Raw genomic sequence first — 18,004 nt, 5'->3', positions numbered from 1 at the left:
CCCAGCGGGGTGTGGACAGGGGTGGGAGGAAGGGGGTTCCCAGCCTCTGGCGGGTGTTCCAGAGGCGGGAGGCAGGTGGGAGGGTGGGTCTCCACGGGTCCCTCTCAGCCCGCCGTGCTCCCGTCTCCCACAGAGCATCCACCTGAGCTTCCTGCGCACCGTGCCGCCCTACTCCCACCAGTCGAGCGTGTGGTTCGAGATGATGCGTGTCTACAGCTGGAACCACATCATCCTGCTGGTCAGCGACGACCACGAGGGCCGGGCGGCTCAGAAGCGCCTGGAGACGCTGCTGGAGGAGCGTGAGTCCAAGGTGAGGGTCGGCGCGGCAGGCGGGCGCCTGGCGGAGCCGAGGTGCAGGACGGGCCGCCGTGTGTCTGTGGCTCCGTGTGTGACACCCTCTTCTTTCCATCGTGCATGGTCAGCACCACCACGTCTGGCGAGCGCCCGCCCCAGCCTGTCCTCGGCTCATTTCACTCGCTTTTGCCATTAGTCGAAATCTCCTTCGTGTCAGTCCCTGCGGGGCGAGGGCCAGACCACCTGGAGCTCCGCAAACACCCTGCCCCGCGCTGCCCCGCGCCCTCGTCCCTTCCTCCTGCCCGCGCCCCTCTCTCCCTGGAGGCCCCAGCCGGGCTCGGGACTCGTCACCCTTCCCGCCCACCCTGTCCTGAGTTCCCAGCAGCCTCCCTCTGGGCAAGGTCTCCCCTGTACATGGCCCCCACATAACGCCCCTGCAGTCCTGTCCCATCCCGGCTGGGCCCATTCTCTGTCCTCCCCCGCGTGGCCTCCCCTGAAGCTCTGCACCTCACAGCTCAGCAAAGCCCCATCCACAGACACCTGCCCCCCCACCGGGACCGCCCCTGTGGGCTCCACTCCCCTCCTTGCCCCACCACAGGTCTCCCTCCACACTCCTCATCAAGACCAATTAGCCACCTGGTTCTAGGACACACTGACCCCGAACACAGCCAGGCGTCCACTCTGGCAGAGAGATCAGAGCTGGGATTTGAGGGGGTCCAAGCGACCCCTGCCCCCTTCCTTACCACTCCCATTTGCAGTCTGGGGCAGAGCTGGTGCTTGGCTGCAGGACCCCCAGAGCCCTGGGTGCTCAGCACCTAGGCCGGCTCCTGGTCAAGCAGTGGGAGGAGGCCCAGGCTGAGGAGGGCCAGACCTATGGGTGGCTGGGAGCATGTTTTGTGTCAGAGCTGGCTTCATCGAACTTAGGGCCAACCTGGCACCCCCAAAGCACCACAGGCCCCGGGAGGGACCAGAGGGCACGGGTCGGGGGTAAAGCCAGGAGCAGACCAGAGGGTCCTGGAAATCCTGTCCTGGGGGTTCTGCTGAGTCTTGGGGGGGAGGGGCATGAGCACCGAGGGCCTCACCCAAGACAGTGCCCCTCACCCCAGTGCCTGACAGGCCCCTCACCTTCTGGCGTGCCCACCCACGGCCACGGACTCCCATCACACACTCACCCCTGCACACCCAACCGTTTACTTTCACTCATAGGTGCACGCACACATTTCCATCACACTCCACACCTCCGGCCACAGGCTCAGGCCACGCTTGCCTCCATGCAGCTCCAGCGCCACACACACACCTGGACACACGCACAGGTGCGCTCCTCACACACCTGGACACGCGCTCAGGTGCACTCCTCACACACACACCTGGACACGCGCTCAGGTGCACTCCTCACACACACCTGGACACACGCACAGGTGCACTCTTCACATACACACCTGGACACGTGCTCAGGTGCGCTTCTCACACACACACACCTGGACACACGCACAGGTGCGCTCCTCACACACCTGGACACGCGCACAGGTGCGCTCCTCACGTGCATGCTCATCCTCACTTGCGCCGGCCAGCACACACAGACATGCACACACGCACACGCACACACACACATGTACACACACATGCACACATGCACAAGCACACACACAAAGGCGTGCTCAGACCATCTGACCCTTCCGCAACCTTCACAGGCTTTTGCAGACTAACCCTCCCATTCAGGCACCCACAGGTGCATGCCACCCCTGCAGGTGCACATATGCATACACACCCTCTTGGGCACATATGTAAGCCGATGGGCATGGGCACCCCAGTTAGTGAGGACACCTCGGTCTCTTGAGAGGCAGAGGGAGGCCAAGGAGAGGGAGGGGGAGGGACATGGGGACAGGCCCCGAGGGGCTGCTCACCTCCCACTCAGGACTGACACGGGTTGGAGTGGGCACTGCTGGGGCCACACAGCAGGTGCATGCAGGGTGGGGGTGGTAGGTGGGGCTCTCTCCGAATGGTGGACGCGGACAGGGCCTCCCTTTCTCCTGAGAGCAACCGTTTCCAAGAGCACAGCTTCGTGGCGGGGAGCCTCCATGGCCCCGCCCCCACGACCCTCACCCCCCCAGCTCCGCCCCAGCCCCCAGCCCCGCCCCGGGCCTCGGTGTTTGCGAGCTCCAGGTAGGAGCCCGTCTGCAGATGTGCCGAGGAGGTGGTGTGATTGCTTTAGCGCCGTCATTTTCAACCGTTTATAATCTTCTTCTGTGTCTGCATATTTTCTCTGTGCACATTATTCATCAGAGTAAAAAAAGGAACTATGAAAACCTCGACCAACTGTCCTATGACAACAAGCGCGGACCCAAGGTATATATGCATGGACGTGCACGCCACCCACGGCTAGGGAGCCCTGGCCTCGGCGCCTCGGCCACTAGGGCCACTATCTGGCCCAGCCGCCGAGCCGCAGGCCCAAGCAATGAGGAGAGGCAGCCGGCAGCAGGCAGGAGAGGGCAGGCAGGAGAGGGCAGGCGTGGCGGCGTGGGTGCCTGAGGCCCATCCGCCGTGACCCTAGCCTGCACCCTCGAGGCAGGCGCGGCTGCAGGAGGAGCTGCTCTCTGGGAAGTGCATGCGAATCTCCGGGACCCCCAGGGTTTCCTCGTGGAACCCGGGAGGGAGCCCGCCCGCCTGGCCACCCACTCGCCGGGGCTGGGCTGCTCCTGCAGGGGCCTGCGGAATCAGACCTCAGAGGACCTCCCATGGTTTTGGAAAAGTCAGCCCCATCTCTTTTCCTGGTTGCATTCCAAAACTCTTTTCTGTTTCCCGTCCGCTGCACGCCTCCTGAGTCTGGGTCCACTTCAGCTTGCATGCTCAGTGCAAAGATGAGGACAGGAGTGAGGTGGAGAGAGAGACCCAGAGAGAGAACAGAGAGAGCACAGAGCGAGCACAGGTGAGCGCGCAGGCTGAAGACAGGACAGGACCGGAGAGGCGAGGCCAGGCCAGGCGAGGACTGAGGAAGGCAGGCAGAGGCGCAGGTGGCAGGCGCAGACCATGGCAGCCCTAGCTAAGCTGCCTCGGGGTTCCCAGCGGCTCCAGCCCGACTCTCACCCCTGAGGTGCTATGTCCCCTGCCCCAGCTGCCTGCTAACATTCTTGTTCACACCGCAGGCAGAGAAGGTGCTGCAGTTTGACCCAGGGACCAAGAACGTGACGGCCCTGCTGATGGAGGCAAAAGAGCTGGAGGCCCGAGTCATCATCCTTTCTGCCAGGTGAGGCTGGGCAGGGCCCTACACACTGCACACAGGGTGGTACCTGGCCGAGCACCTGCCATCTGAGCCAGAGCTGGGACATTCTTGGGCACAGTGACCTTCAGCTTCCAAAGCACCTTCACCAAGGACAGCAACAGGGTGGTACCTGGCCGAGCACCTGCCATCTGAGCCAGAGCTGGGACATTCTTGGGCACAGTGACCTTCAGCTTCCAAAGCACCTTCACCAAGGACAGCCACACCCCACCCCTCCCACGCCCACACTCCTATTGGCACGGCTGATGTCACACCCTCCATCTGTGCCTCCCTCCCTGGGCCCTTCCCGAGTCCACAGTCACATACTGCCTCTGCCCTGAGCTGGGCTGTGGGAGAGGGAGATGGAGGAGACCCTGCCCTTGGGAATCTCCGCAACTCAAGGGGGCAAACCTGTGCAAACAAGGCCCAGGGCTGGGGCCAGGGACGAGGCCCAGGGAAGTGATGTGCAGATGTGCCAGGCGAAAAGGCCCATGGCAGGGAGAGGGCCAGACTTCCCAACTGAAGGATTGCAACAACTGGAGCAGCAGCTTAAGGGGAAATCAATTAGGTACCCGGGAAATCAGGCTGCTCTGGACAGGGTCCGGTGCCACAGAGCAACCTCGGGAGGAGCCCACTGTAAAAAGTTCCCTATTTGCAAATGGCTAGGTTCTCCTGGGAAGGGAAAGGCTGAGTGACTGGGAATAGGAAAAGCAAGAGCGGGGAAGGGCAGGGTGAGTAGCCTTGCCCCATGGGACAGCCAAAACCCCACTGTCCCTGACCTAAAAGCTCTGCTAGGCTCCAACAGAGTGGAGCAAAACAGCATGGAAACGCCCAGAGGAACACAGCCCAGCCCTCCAGCCCTGCATATGGGAAAGAGCCAGCGACACTCTCAGTCCCAGGGCAGGCCACCATTTCCATGGGTCCGTCAAACGAACCTCTGGCACGGAGACAGGTGCAGCCCCCTCACCAGGGCAGAGCGCAGGGTGGGGCCAGCCAGGGCTCCTCGGGCTAGAAGGCAGGAATCTCCCTAGCCCAAGGCAGGGTTGTTGCTTAGAGCTGCCCACGGGGCCTCACCTGCTTCTCCTGCAGCTGCTATAAAAAGGCACTAATCATCCCCCATTACGCCCCCGCACTCGGCTTTAGGCTCATAGGTCTCTTGTCCACTCTACTCATCCAACTGTGGGCCCCAGGGAGGGTTGGCCTGGCTTTAGGAAAAGAGATTTTTAAAGATTTGACCAGGCAAGGTACGCGTATGCACTGGTCCCAAGGAAGGAATGCCCCGCCCAGAAAAAAGCCCCGCCCAGGGAAAGCCCCGCCCAGAAAAAAGTCCCGTCTAGAGAAAGCCCTGCCCAGAAAAAAGAAATGCCCAGGAAAGCCCAGTCCAGAAAAAAGCCCCGCCCAGGGAAAGCCCCGCCCAGAAAAAGGACCAGCCCAGGGAAAGCCCCACCCAGAAAAAAAGCCCCGCCCAGGGAAAACTCCGCCCAGGAAAAGCCCCGCCCAGAAAAGAAGCCCTGCCCAGGGAAAAACTCCGCCCCAAAGAAAGCCCCGCCCAGGGAAAGCTCCGCCCAGAAAAAAGACCAACCCAGGAAAAGCCCAGCCCAGAAGAAAGCCCTGCCAAGGGGAAGCCCCGCCCAGGGAAAGCTCCGCCCAGATAAAGCCCCACCCAGAAAAAGCCCTACCCAGGGAAGGCCCTACCCAGGAAAGCCCCACCCAAGAAAGGCCCCGCCCAGGGAAAGCTCCTCCCAGAAACGTCCCACCCAGGGAAAGCCGCTACCAGAAAGAGCCCCGCCCAGAAAAGCACCACCCAGGGAAAGCCCCGCCCAGAAAACCCCTCCGAGAAAAAGTCCAGCCCAGCAAAAGCCCAGCCAGAGTCTCAGAAGTTAATTTTCTTTTTCCGTTGTTTTGAGAGGGAGTGTTGCTCTTCCCTCCAGGCTGCAATGCAGTAGCACAATCTCAGCTCACTGCAATCTCTGCCTCTCGGATTCAAGCGATTCTCCTGCCTCAGCCTCTCAAGTAGCTGAGACTACAGACACACGCCACCACACCGGGCTAATTTTCGTATTTTTAGTAGAGACGGGGTTTCACCATATTGGCCAGACTTGTCTCGAACTTGTGGCCTCTTTTTTTTTTTTTTCAAACGGAGCCTCATTCTGTCATCCAGGTTGGAGTGCAGTGGCTGGATCTCGGCTCATTGCAAGCTCCACCTCCCGGGTTCGCGCCATTCTCCTGCCTCAGCCTCCCAAGTAGCTGGGACTACAGGCACCTGCCCCCACGCCCGGCTACTTTTTTGTATTTAGAGTAGAGACGGGGTTTTCAACGTGTCAGCCAGGATGGTCTCCATCTCCTGACCTTGTGATCCGCCCGCCTCGGCCTCCCAAAGTGCTGGGATTACAGGCATGAGCCACCATGCCTGGCCACTTGTGGCCTCTTCTCTTATTTTCTGGATTGTTTACACTTCCCTCACTCATCACAGAGCTGAAGAGAGATTCTGTGGCTGTGATGGGATAAAAGGATGGATACGCAGGTGAACAAATGAACAGACAGCTGGCTGGGAAGTGGAAGATTTCTTCATCCCAGATGGGGCAACTCAAGGAGTCGATTACCCTAAAACACACCTCTTCCACTGTCGGGCACTTTTGCAATAGACAAGTTCACATCAAGCTAGACCTGCCTGATCCCTACATTCTAACTGGAGTGACCAACAGGACATGGGAGAGAAACCACATACAAAACCAAACACAACCCTGCCATGCCCAGGTCCCCAGAGAGAAGGGAGGGGGCATTTTCTCCACTGTTTTCTGTCGGCCAATGAGCCCCTGAGCCATGCACTGCAGTCCCACAGGTTGACCCCGTGTTGCCAGCCTCAGGGTTAAGGTCATGTTTCCAGACATGGCCCTAAGAAAAAGGCCAGCCCAGGGAAAGGGACATGGTCAGGGCAGACAGGTGCATGCACACAGGAACCATGTGCATACCACACATCCATGCACATGAGCACACTCCACACACCACCTGTGTATGCACATACCATCACACATGTGCACGAAATGCATGTACACACCTATAGTCATACCCACAACATACATCTCTACCCAACACATGCAGAATCATGGACGGTCATACCACAACACATATGCATGTACCCACATGCCATATACACACCCATGTACCATGGCATCACCATACACACATTTGCACAAATGCATGTACACACCATCACACCACTCTAAATCTCTACCCACACATGCCCAAGAATCATGGTACAGGTCACTACACAACACATACAACACTGTCACACATGCCATATTTACACACTAATTGTACCACATGCACCATTCATGACACATATACACATGTCACAAATGTATTGTACATCCACTATAGTCACCATGCATACATCCTTACCACACACATGCAGAATCATGTACAGGTCATACACAACACGATATGCATGTATGCACATGCTATATACATGCCCACATGCACTATCAATACACCATAACCACACACGTCACCAAATGTATGTCACACCATTAGTCACACCACACATACATCTTACCCACACAATGCACCATCATGTACAGGCTCATCACACCAACACATAACACATGTGCACACTCGCCATCATAGCACATCCACATGCACATGCATACACCATACACTCATGTGCACAAAATGCATGTAATCATACACCGTCCGCACCCTCATACTTCTTACCCACACTGGCAGATCATGTACCAGGTCATACACTAGACACTACGCATGTGCATCACAATGCCATAATTACACACTAACTACCACTAATGTGTAACAAATTGCACAGATGCATACACATACACACGTGCATATACCATACAGGTACAGGGCCACACACCACCATATACACCACATACAAAGACACACACTGATATATGCACACACCTACATACCATGGTACCCACAGCACACATGCACATACATCACAACACACATGTGCATGCAACACACACCATGTGCCACCCTAACTCCATTGCCCTACATAACATGCCATACCCACACATATGCATACACTGACCAAGCACACAATCCACCACAACACCCACCAAAACATACCTTTCTCTTTTTTTGGAGGGGACAGATCTTGCTCGTGCCCAATGCTGGAGTACAGTGGCATGATTCAGCTCACTCGCAACCTCTGCTTAAACTGGGGTTCAAGTGGATCTCCTCCTTCAGCCTCCCTGGAGTACAGGGATTACAGCGCGTACGCCACTGTGCCCGGCTAATTTTGTTATTCTTTAATTAGAGAATGGGGTTTCCACCATGTTGGCCAGGCTGGTCGTGAACTCCTGACATCAGGTGATCCGCCTGCCTCAGCCTCCCAAAGTGCTGGCATTACAGGCGTGAGCCACCGCCCGTGGCCTTTTTTTTTTTTTTTTTTTTTTTTTTTTTTTTTTGTGAGGCAGAGTCTTGCTCTGTCACCCAGGCTGGAGTGCAGTGGCACAATCTTGGCTCACTGCAACGTCGGCCTCCTAAGTTCAAGTGATTTTCGTGCCTCAGCCTCCTGAGCAGCTGGAATTACAGGTGCAGGCCACTATGCCCAGCTAAGTTTTGTAGTTTTAGTAGAGACAGGGTTTCGCCATGTTGGCCAGGCTGGTCTCGAACTCCTGGCCTCAAGTGATCCACCCACCTCGGCCTCCCAAAGGACTGGGATGACAGGCATCAGCCACTGCCCCCGGCTCCAACATACTTTTTTTTTTTTAGATGGTGTCTCACTCTGTCACCCAGGCTGGAGTGCAGTGGCGCGATCTTGGCTCACTGCAACCTCCACCTCCCAGGTTCAAACAATTCTCCTGCCGCAGCCTCCTGAGTAGCTGGGATTACAGGCATGCACCACCACCCCGGCTGATTTTTTTGTATTTTTTGTAGAGACAGGGGTTTCTCCATGTTGGTCAGGCTGGTCTCGAACTCCTGACCTCAGGCGATCCACCCACCAAAGTGCTGGGATTACAGGCATGAGTTACTGTGCCCAGCCTCCAACATACTTCTTGAATCCATGCAATGGCTCTGGACTGTCAGGGCTGGAAAGGACTCTCCTCTCACGTGCTAAGCTCCTTGGAATGGAGGCCAAAGTCCCACAGCAGAGGCCAACCGGCCCACCTAGCATGCCCATCTCCCAGGAGTGCAGAGAAGCAAGCCCTGGGCAGCAGCAGGCACAGGCCTTCTTGACCCCAGACCTTCAACCTGTCACATTTTGGCTCCTCCTTAGTGAAGGTTGTTGAGGGTGTTTTGCAGAGAGACATGATGCCAATCTTAATTTTTGACCAATTTTCCACAGCATGCAGATAATTTGTTTCCAAAACTTTTCATTTTCCTGAAGTTGTGTTGATTGGTATCAGCTATTTCTATAAAATGATCAGATGAGTTTTGATGGACAGATCAGACTTTTGTTTACAACTGTTTTTCTCCTAATCATTCCACCATATCACGTGTCATAGACCCGAATTGTGTCAACAAGATGGGCTTGTTCGTCAGACCCTGGTGGGCACTTTGATAGTGGGCACGCTGCTCCATGATACTCATGGTGTTGGGTCTTGCTGGACAAACTGTGTTGTGTTCAGTGTGCAGAGCCTCTGCTAGATGCTCTCATTTGGGGCACTGGGCCAGTGCTACTGGGAGCACCTCTGTTTTGTGTTGCTGACATCCAATAGCATCGTCATGTAGAGCAAACACTAAAGGTCTGCATTTCTTCGTGAGCTTATTCTCGAGAAAATTGGGGGCAGACCCCTCCTCAGGGAGGGGAGGGCCACCTTGGTTTCCAGAGTCAAGCATTGTGAAATTTACCCAACACTCAGGCAATCCACCCAACCCTGCTGCCCATGCCTGGAGAAGCAAAGTATCAGGGGTAGTCCAGGCCCACCTGGAGCCAGGACAGGCCCTGCAGAGAAAGGTCTGACAGATGGTGGTGAGGGAAGACCCCCAAAGGCTTCTACAGTCCCACCAGGCCCCCAGGTCCTTGTCATAACCAGAGTGGCCCCAGCCCCAGAGGAACAGGTCCCCTGCTCCACTGTCGACAGGGGCCCGCCTGCAAGGACACCAGCAGAGCTCAAGACCGCACATGCCTGCAAGGTGAGGCCTGCCTGGGCTCTGTCCTCCTGCAGGCCCCAGGCTTGGGTGACTGGGCGAAGGCAGCTGCTTGTGCAGAGCCCAGGGGAAGCTGCCTCTCATCTCTGGCCGTCCTCAGGACGCTGGATCCCACCAGCATCTCACCAACCTGGAGAGCCCCCCAACCCCTCATTTCACATGTTTGAACATAGAGGACCAGAGGGGTGTGGCTTGTCTAGGAGGTCTTAGGAGCTTGGGTCCTGACTCTGCCATTTACCAACTCTTGTGTGTCCAGTGTGCCTCCGCTTCCCCTCGGGACACAGAGATATTGTGAAAGTTAAATAAGATAATCCACATAAAACACTTCAAGCAGTGCCTGGTATCTGGCCAGCAAGTGATCAATGGTGATCCATTACCTTCCTGGGCCCCCATCAGGGCCTTCTGAGGTGGAGGGAAGGGCATGCTGGGGGCACAGGTGCAGGCCACAAGTAGGAAGTCAGTTCTATAAACCAGGTATCTAACCCCATCCCTGCTCCCACAAGGTAAGGACCAGCATCTAACTCCATCCCTGCTCCCCCCAAGGTAAGGGCCAGCAACGGAGTCCTGGGAGGCTCCTGGGTTTTGGGCAGCAGCCCCTCTGCGGGGTCTGCAGGCTTCGATCTAGGAGGGGCTGGGGGCTGGGCAGGTCCCTGCTCCAGAGAAGGAGGACCTGGGCTTGTGGAGCGCCGCGGTGGGAGTGCTGGAGTCCTGGCCCGTCACCCCCGTCTGCCCCACAGCGAGGACGACGCTGCCACTGTGTACCGTGCAGCCGCGATGCTGAACATGACGGGCTCCGGGTACGTGTGGCTGGTCGGGGAGCGCGAGATCTCGGGGAACGCCCTGCGCTACGCCCCGGACGGTGAGTGCTGGGCCTTGGCAGGGTCCCCGAACGGGGAGGCCCCCACGGGCTCTGAGTCGCATGCTCGCCCCAGGCATCCTCGGGCTGCAGCTCATCAATGGCAAGAACGAGTCGGCCCACATCAGCGACGCCGTGGGCGTGGTGGCCCAGGCCGTGCACGAGCTCCTCGAGAAGGAGAACATCACCGACCCGCCGCGGGGCTGCGTGGGCAACACCAACATCTGGAAGACCGGGCCGCTCTTCAAGAGGTGGGCGGGGGCTCCCCCGAGCTGGGCGGGGCTGCTCTTGGGGCGGTGGGCGGGGTCACTCTCCAGAGCTGGGCGGGGCCGTTCTCAGGACTGGGAGAGGTCCCTCTTGGGGAGGTGGGCGGGGCCGCTTTGGGGGAGGTGGGCGGGGCCACTCTCCCGAGCTGGGTATGGCCGTTCTCAGGACTGGGCGGGGCCGCTCTTAGGGAACTGGGGGAGCGCTCCTCAAGCGGTGGGTGCGGGCACTCTGGGGGGGAGTGGGCGGGGTCGCTTCCAGGAAGTGGATGGCGCCGCTCTCAGGGGTACTGCAGTGGAGCCTGCTGCCAACATCCTCTGGACACTGTTACTTCTCTCCTCTCCCCCCACACCCCCAGCACCACCACATCTAATGGCACAATCATCTGCCCTCTTCTCAACACGGACACCAGTACTGGGACTGTCACTGGAGTGGGGACTGGCTCCACTGCTCCCGCCCCTACTTTCCACACTACAGTCCACCCTGAAACAGCACCCCTCTCCCTGTGTACCTGGCAGCCTTTGGGAGGAGGCTCTTGATGCAGATGGGGACTGAAAGCTTCCAGGGACCCAGGAGGCCAGACAAGGAGCCCAAGAACAGCACACAAACCTTAGAGAGCCAGGGCTGGCCTAGGCCCAGAGACCCAAGTGAACATCTGCAGTGTGGCAGCAGTTAGCTCACAGCACGCCTGGACACCATGCCATGCCACCTCACCCCCAGATCCCCAAGCATTGAGTAGCATGTGCAGAGCCACCATCCACAATGCCCACATAAGTGCAGATGTAGGCAGCATGTGTGCATACACATGCACACACATACATAGAACGTCATGTGTGCACACAGACTTCAGGTAATGAACACAGTGACACGGCACAAGCATGGGGTGCACCCCACTTAGGGATCATGTGTGCACACAGGTTCACATGTTATGTGCCGATGGGTACAATTGCCATGCCGCACACAGCCAGACAGGACAGCCTGGTGGTAGAGCCAACTCAACCTCTCCCCACTTGCTGGCAAGGAGGCAGTGGCATCCTTTCTGGGCATTCTGCCTCCCTCTCTGTAAGACGGATGGCTGTGGGACAGTAGTCTAACCAGACGGTTATAGCTTGAAGCAGGGTCTGGCACCAGAAACCCTCAGCTGTCATGAGTCGCACTGTCCATTCTGGTGCAGGTCAGACACCATGGTGGTCCAGCGGGCTGGATCTGCTGATCTTTCCATTCTTGGGACTGGGACAAGGGAAAGCCGAGCTGCGCAGCAGGCAGGAGAACGGAGAAGGAGAGGAGCCAGGGGAAGGACGGGGGAAGGGACAGGGGGAAGAGCAGCCGCGGGGACGCCAGCGCGGCACGGGCAGGGGAAGGGCAGGGGGAAGGAGCAGGAAGAAGGAGCAGGGGGAAGGAGCAGGGGAAGGAGAGGGGAGGAGCAGGGGAAAGGGCAGGGGAAGGAGCGCAGGGGGAAGGAGCGCAGGGGGAAGGAGCAGTGGAAAAAGGAGCAGGGGAAGGAGCAGGAAGAAGGAGCAGGGGAAGGAGCAGGGGAAGGACAGGTGGGGAAGGAGCAGGAAGAAGGAGCAGGGAAGGAGCAGGGGGAAAGGAGCAGAGAAGGAGCAGGGGGAAGGACAGGGGAAGGAGCAGGGGGAAGGAGCAGGGGGAAGAGCAGGGGAAGGATCAGGGGGAAGGAGCAGGAAGAAAGCAGGGGAAGAGCAGGGGGAAAGAGGCAGGGGAAGGAGCAGGAAGAAGATCAGGAAGGAGCCAGCGGAAGAAGGAGCAGGGAATAGCAGGGAAGGAGGCAGGGGGAAGGACGCAGGAGAAGACGCAGGGAAGGACAGGAAAGAAGGAGCCAGGGTGAGGAAGGAGCAGGGGAAGGAGACAGGGAGAAGGAGGCAGGAAGAAGGACAGGGGAAGGAGTGCAGGGGAAGGAGGCAGGGGGAGGAGCAGGGGGAAGGAGCAGAAAGGACAGGGGAAGGAGCAGGGGGAAAAGGAGGGGGCAAGAGGGGAAAGGAGGCAGGGGGAAGAGCAGGGGGAGGCAGGGGAAGGAGCAGGGGGAAGCGAGGCAGGGGGAAGGAGCAGGGGTGAAGGAGCAGGGGGAAGGAGCAGGGGGACCAGGAGCAGGGGAAGGAGCGAGGAGACCTAGGGCAGCGCTCTGAGAAGCCTCAGCTATGCTTCCTCCCCTAGAGTGCTGATGTCCTCCAAGTATGCGGACGGGGTGACTGGTCGTGTGGAGTTCAATGAGGATGGGGACCGGAAGTTCGCCAACTACAGCATCATGAACCTGCAGAACCGCAAGCTGGTGCAAGTGGGCATCTACAACGGCACCCACGTAGGTGGGGGTCATGAGGGGGTGGGGGCTGGGGCCTTAGGGTCCTGGGGCCAAGACCCCTGCGTGGCCACCCTCCATCTCATACTCCCACCCCCAGGTCATCCCTAATGACAGGAAGATCATCTGGCCAGGCGGAGAGACAGAGAAGCCTCGAGGGTACCAGATGTCCACCAGACTGAAGGTGGGGGCCCCACAGACCTCCCTCAGTGTCCCCACCCCAGACAGCCCATCCACCCCCTCTGGCCTGGAGGGGGGTGCGAGATCAATGAAAGCCACTAAAGAAAGTGGGGGTGGGGCCTGCTGCCCCTGGACACCGTCCAGCACACCTGGCACAGCACAGGAAGCAGAGAGAGCAGGAGGGAGGAGAGGAAGCTGCCCCCATCCCACAGGGGCTCTCTAGTGCCCCTCTTGACCCAGCCCTACTTAAGTCTGGGGCAGTTAGTTGTCTGATAGGACCCTGCTGGGGAAGAGCAGATGGGAGACGGCAGGCCGACCTCAGCTTCAGCACTCGCTGTCCCCAGTCCTGGTCCTCCATACTCCTCATCCCTCCTCCAGCCTTCATGGCCTCCTGATGGTACCAGGTCAAACTGTCCTCTTCCACCATGTGGGACAGCCCTTCCTGACTCCCCTGGGCCTCTGAGAACCCCTGCCCTGGCTGGCTTCCTCCTCCAGAGCATCTTTCCCTTGGCTCCCTACTCCAGGGTGCTCTCCTGGCCGTTCCTCCCCAGGCAGAGCCACACCATCCCCACTCCACACACACTCCAGTCCCAGTAGCACCACAGACTGCCAAAGGCAAGGACCTCACAGGCAACATGCCCACCAACCTTCTCTTGGTCATTCCAGGCCCTCAAATGTCTCTTGCCTCTGTCTGCTTTCTGAGCCCACCCCTGAAGCCTGGTGCCAGCCCCTGCAGCCTCTCACCCAGGCTCCCTCCCCTGCTCTGCAGACAGGGTGGGTTTTCCAGTACCAGTGTGGGTTTCATTGCAGCCCAGACACTTCACATTGAAAAGTCTGAAAGCAGCCGTCAAACGCTAATGGCCAAAAGGCCCCATCTAGGCTGTGAGATGCAGATGGCTTTTTACAAGTTTGTTTCTGGCCTCACTAATTTTTTTAAAGTACTAGCATATATATTACCTGTATAACAGGAAAACATAATGAAAGTTTTATAAGGCAAATCAGGCCAGGCGCGATGGCTCACGCCTGTAATCCTAGCACTTTGGGAGGCCAAGGCAGGCGGATCATGAGGTCGAGAGATCGAGACCATTCTGGCCAACATGGTGAAACCCCGTCTCTACTAAAAGTACAAAAATTAGCTGGGCGTGGTGGCGCTCATCTGTAGTCCCAGCTACTCGGGAGACTGAGGCAGGAGAATTGCTTGAACCCGGGAGGCACCGGTTGCAGTGAGCAGAGATCGTGCCACTGCACTCCAGCCTGGCTACAGAGCAAGACTCCATCTCATAAAAAAAAAAAAAAAAAAAGAAAAGAAAAAAAGGAAAAGAAAATCAACTTCTTCAATGGCTCCTAATCCCCCTGGGGATAAAAGACAAAATGCTGCCTGGCGGCTGAGGTTGGGCCTGCACCGCTCTCAGGCTCACCCTCCCTAGGACATGCTGGGAGGGTGCCTCTTCCACCACCCCCACGCCTCCCTGCCTTTGCAGTTCTGGACTGCAGGCTCCCCTGCTCCACCTGTCCTCGGGCACCTGCTTGATCCCTGCCCACTTTGAGGGCTCAGCTCTGATATCATCTCCCCTCAGAGTTCTGGCAGTGCATTATGCTCCATTCCAGCCCTCTGTGCCCCAGATCCCTTCCCTACCCCCAGGCCATGGTCCCCTGAAGGACAGACAGGAGGGCGAGCCCAAGCAGGAGTGTGGGTTGAAGAGGCCACAGAGCGGTGGAGCATGTCCACTCGGGCAAGAGGAAGGAGCCAGAGACCTATGCTCAAAGCCTGAAGGCTGCGAGGCTGTGGGCCAGGACAGTCAGGGCACCGGGATGAAGGGAGGCACGGGTGGGTGCCCCCTCGGGTCCCAGGTCCTGTGTAGGCGCAGGGTCGGCTTCGTGGATGTGCCCTCGTCCTCATGGCACAGCAGGGTGGGAGTCAGCCTGCAGGCTGGGCGGTTTCTCACCTCGGGAAGATGCCTGGCATACATGGGACATCAGCGGCTCCTCTGCTGGAGGGAATCATGTCTAAGCCAAGATTAGAGGAAAAGTGGCCAAGAGAAGGGTCTAGCGTCACAGCAGTCTTTTCTGAGCCCCCAGCCCCCATCCCCCGGGGCTGCAGGCAGATGATGCTGACGGTGAGTGTGGAAGATGTGTCCTGAACACCTGGCCTCGTGAAGAAGCTCCAAAGAGGGGCAGTGGCCGGTGGCGCAGGGCGGGGGAGGAGTGGGCATCGGGGATTAAGAGGGGCGCCAGGGGAGGCTGGGAACTGAGAAGACACTGCCGCCCTGGTCAGCCTTAGGTCGGTGGTCCAGGCTGGGTCTCCCCTTCCCCCCCAGATTGTGACGATCCACCAGGAGCCTTTCGTGTACGTCAAGCCTACGCTGAGTGATGGGACATGCAAGGAGGAGTTCACAGTCAACGGCGACCCAGTCAAGAAGGTGATCTGCACCGGGCCCAACGACACGTCTCCGGGCAGCCGTGAGTGCGCGGGGCAGGGCGTGGGGCGCGGGACAGGGCGCGGGGCGCGGGGCGGTCTGGAGCCCAGCAGTTACCGCCTGCACCTACTCAGCCCGCCACACGGTGCCTCAGTGTTGCTACGGCTTTTGCATCGACCTGCTCATCAAGCTGGCACGGACCATGAACTTCACCTATGAGGTGCACCTGGTGGCAGATGGCAAGTTCGGCACACAGGAGCGGGTAGGCTGGACGGCGGGGGTGGGGACCAGCGTGAGAGGGGCCTGCAGGCAGGGGGTCGGCGTGGGTGGGGCATGGAGTAGGTGGGGCCTGCAGACGGTGGGGGGGTCCTGGGGTGTGTGGGGCATGGAGTGAGCGGAGCCTGCGGGCTGGGTCCTGGGGTGGGTATAGCATGGAGTGGGCATAGCATGGGGTGGGCGGGGCCTGAGGGCTGGGGTAGGGCCTGGTATGGGAGGGGCCTGAAGTGGGGGTCGGAGTGGGCGGGGCCTGCAGGCTGGGGTCCTGAAGTGGGCGGGATGTGGAGTGGGCGGGGCCTGCTAGCGGTGGTGGAGCCCGCCCGGCGTGGGAGAGGCCTGCTAGCCAGGGCGGGGCTGGAGTGGGGTGGGGCCTGTGAGCTGGGTAGGGTCTGGGGGAGAAGACCCCCGGGGTGCTCTAGGGCGGCTTCAGTCCGGGGTACCTGTGGCGGGAGCTGGGTGGACGCTGCCTGCATCCCCGCCGGCTCTGTCGCCTTGCAGGTGAACAACAGCAACAAGAAGGAGTGGAATGGGATGATGGGGGAGCTGCTCAGCGGGCAGGCAGACATGATCGTGGCGCCGCTAACCATCAACAACGAGCGCGCGCAGTACATCGAGTTTTCCAAGCCCTTCAAGTACCAGGGCCTGACTATTCTGGTCAAGAAGGTGGGTAGGGGCCGGATGGCGGGGGGTCCCTGGAGGGCCCAGGCCGCACTGACCTCGCATCCCCCCGCAGGAAATCCCCCGGAGCACGCTGGACTCGTTCATGCAGCCGTTCCAGAGCACACTGTGGCTGCTGGTGGGGCTGTCGGTGCACGTGGTGGCCGTGATGCTGTACCTGCTGGACCGCTTCAGGTGAGCGCGACCCGGGGCTCAGACACCTCCATGGGGGGTCGGGGCCGGCGAGGGGCGGGGCAGGGCCGCCTCTCCCGCCCTCTCTCCCGCCCGCCCTCTGCGCCCCGCAGCCCCTTCGGCCGGTTCAAGGTGAACAGCGAGGAGGAGGAGGAGGACGCACTGACCCTGTCCTCCGCCATGTGGTTCTCCTGGGGCGTCCTGCTCAACTCCGGCATCGGGGAAGGTAAGGCCCCGCCCGGCCCGCCTGGCCCCGCCCCGGCCCTCTAGGGTCTGACACAGCCCCCGCCCGCCCACAGGCGCCCCCAGAAGCTTCTCGGCGCGTATCCTGGGCATGGTATGGGCCGGCTTTGCCATGATTATCGTGGCCTCCTACACCGCCAACCTGGCGGCCTTCCTGGTGCTGGACCGGCCGGAGGAGCGCATCACTGGCATCAACGACCCTCGGGTGAGGCCTGGCCGGGCTGGGGGAGGGAACGCGAGGTGAGCTGGGGTCGGCCTGGGGTAGGGGCCTGGGGAGCCGCCGCCGCGAGCCCTGCCCTCCGACCCTGCAGCTGAGGAACCCCTCGGACAAGTTTATCTACGCCACGGTGAAGCAGAGCTCGGTGGACATCTACTTCCGGCGCCAGGTGGAGCTGAGCACCATGTACCGGCATATGGAGAAGCACAACTACGAGAGTGCAGCGGAGGCCATCCAGGCCGTGAGAGACAAGTGAGGCGCGGGCGGCCACCCTGGCGGGGCGGGGCGGGACAAGTGCGGGCCGCGGGAGGGCGGCCTCCGCCGGGCAGGAGAGTGTCCGGGCCAGGCACCCCGGAGGGCGCGGGCGTGGGTCTTCCAGGCTGGCAGGACCAAGGCCCCCGTGACCCCGCCTCTGCCGGCAGCAAGCTGCATGCCTTCATCTGGGACTCGGCGGTGCTGGAGTTCGAGGCCTCGCAGAAGTGCGACCTGGTGACGACTGGAGAGCTGTTCTTCCGCTCGGGCTTCGGCATAGGCATGCGCAAAGACAGCCCCTGGAAGCAGAACGTCTCCCTGTCCATCCTCAAGTAAGTGTCCGTGCGCCCGCGTCCCTCCACCGCTCCTCTCCGCCAGAGGTGGACGCCCTCGCCAGTGCCAGACCACTCCGAGGCCACCACAGATTTCCCACCCAAGCCAGGCGCTAGCTGCCCCCTCCACCCCGCAG

The 18,004-nt window shown here is 59.6% G+C and overlaps 1 protein-coding gene across 10 annotated transcripts in view; it reads left to right on the top strand.

The window, feature by feature from the left end:
* GRIN1 (glutamate ionotropic receptor NMDA type subunit 1) overlaps positions 1-18,004 on the top strand; it is a 31,073-nt gene that overhangs the window by 7,302 nt on the left and 5,767 nt on the right. For 6 of the 10 annotated variants that reach the window (XR_001889388.1, XR_001889387.1, XM_017893035.1 and 3 more), the window contains exons 3-17: positions 134-310; positions 2,578-2,640; positions 3,438-3,538; positions 10,405-10,526; positions 10,600-10,774; positions 12,960-13,104; positions 13,202-13,285; positions 15,600-15,741; positions 15,833-15,960; positions 16,473-16,637; positions 16,708-16,826; positions 16,937-17,049; positions 17,123-17,271; positions 17,378-17,535; positions 17,706-17,867. Coding sequence is in view for 8 of the 10 variants with exons in the window: in XM_017893035.1 (XP_017748524.1) it covers positions 134-310; positions 2,578-2,640; positions 3,438-3,538; positions 10,405-10,526; positions 10,600-10,774; positions 12,960-13,104; positions 13,202-13,285; positions 15,600-15,741; positions 15,833-15,960; positions 16,473-16,637; positions 16,708-16,826; positions 16,937-17,049; positions 17,123-17,271; positions 17,378-17,535; positions 17,706-17,867 (2,003 nt within the window). In the remaining 2 variants the exon portion in view is untranslated. The remainder of the gene's footprint in view (positions 1-133; positions 311-2,577; positions 2,641-3,437; positions 3,539-10,404; positions 10,527-10,599; positions 10,775-12,959; positions 13,105-13,201; positions 13,286-15,599; positions 15,742-15,832; positions 15,961-16,472; positions 16,638-16,707; positions 16,827-16,936; positions 17,050-17,122; positions 17,272-17,377; positions 17,536-17,705; positions 17,868-18,004) is intronic. The other 4 variants (XM_017893040.1, XM_017893039.1, XM_017893037.1 and 1 more) reach the window with 1 other exon arrangement.

This window comes from Rhinopithecus bieti, unplaced genomic scaffold (genome assembly GCF_001698545.2).
Source record: "Rhinopithecus bieti isolate Rb0 unplaced genomic scaffold, ASM169854v2 scaffold_23276, whole genome shotgun sequence".
Taxonomy (NCBI): domain Eukaryota; kingdom Metazoa; phylum Chordata; class Mammalia; order Primates; family Cercopithecidae; genus Rhinopithecus; species Rhinopithecus bieti.
The sequence above is the reverse complement of the archived record's forward strand: the minus strand, read 5'-3'. Positions and strand labels throughout refer to the sequence as shown.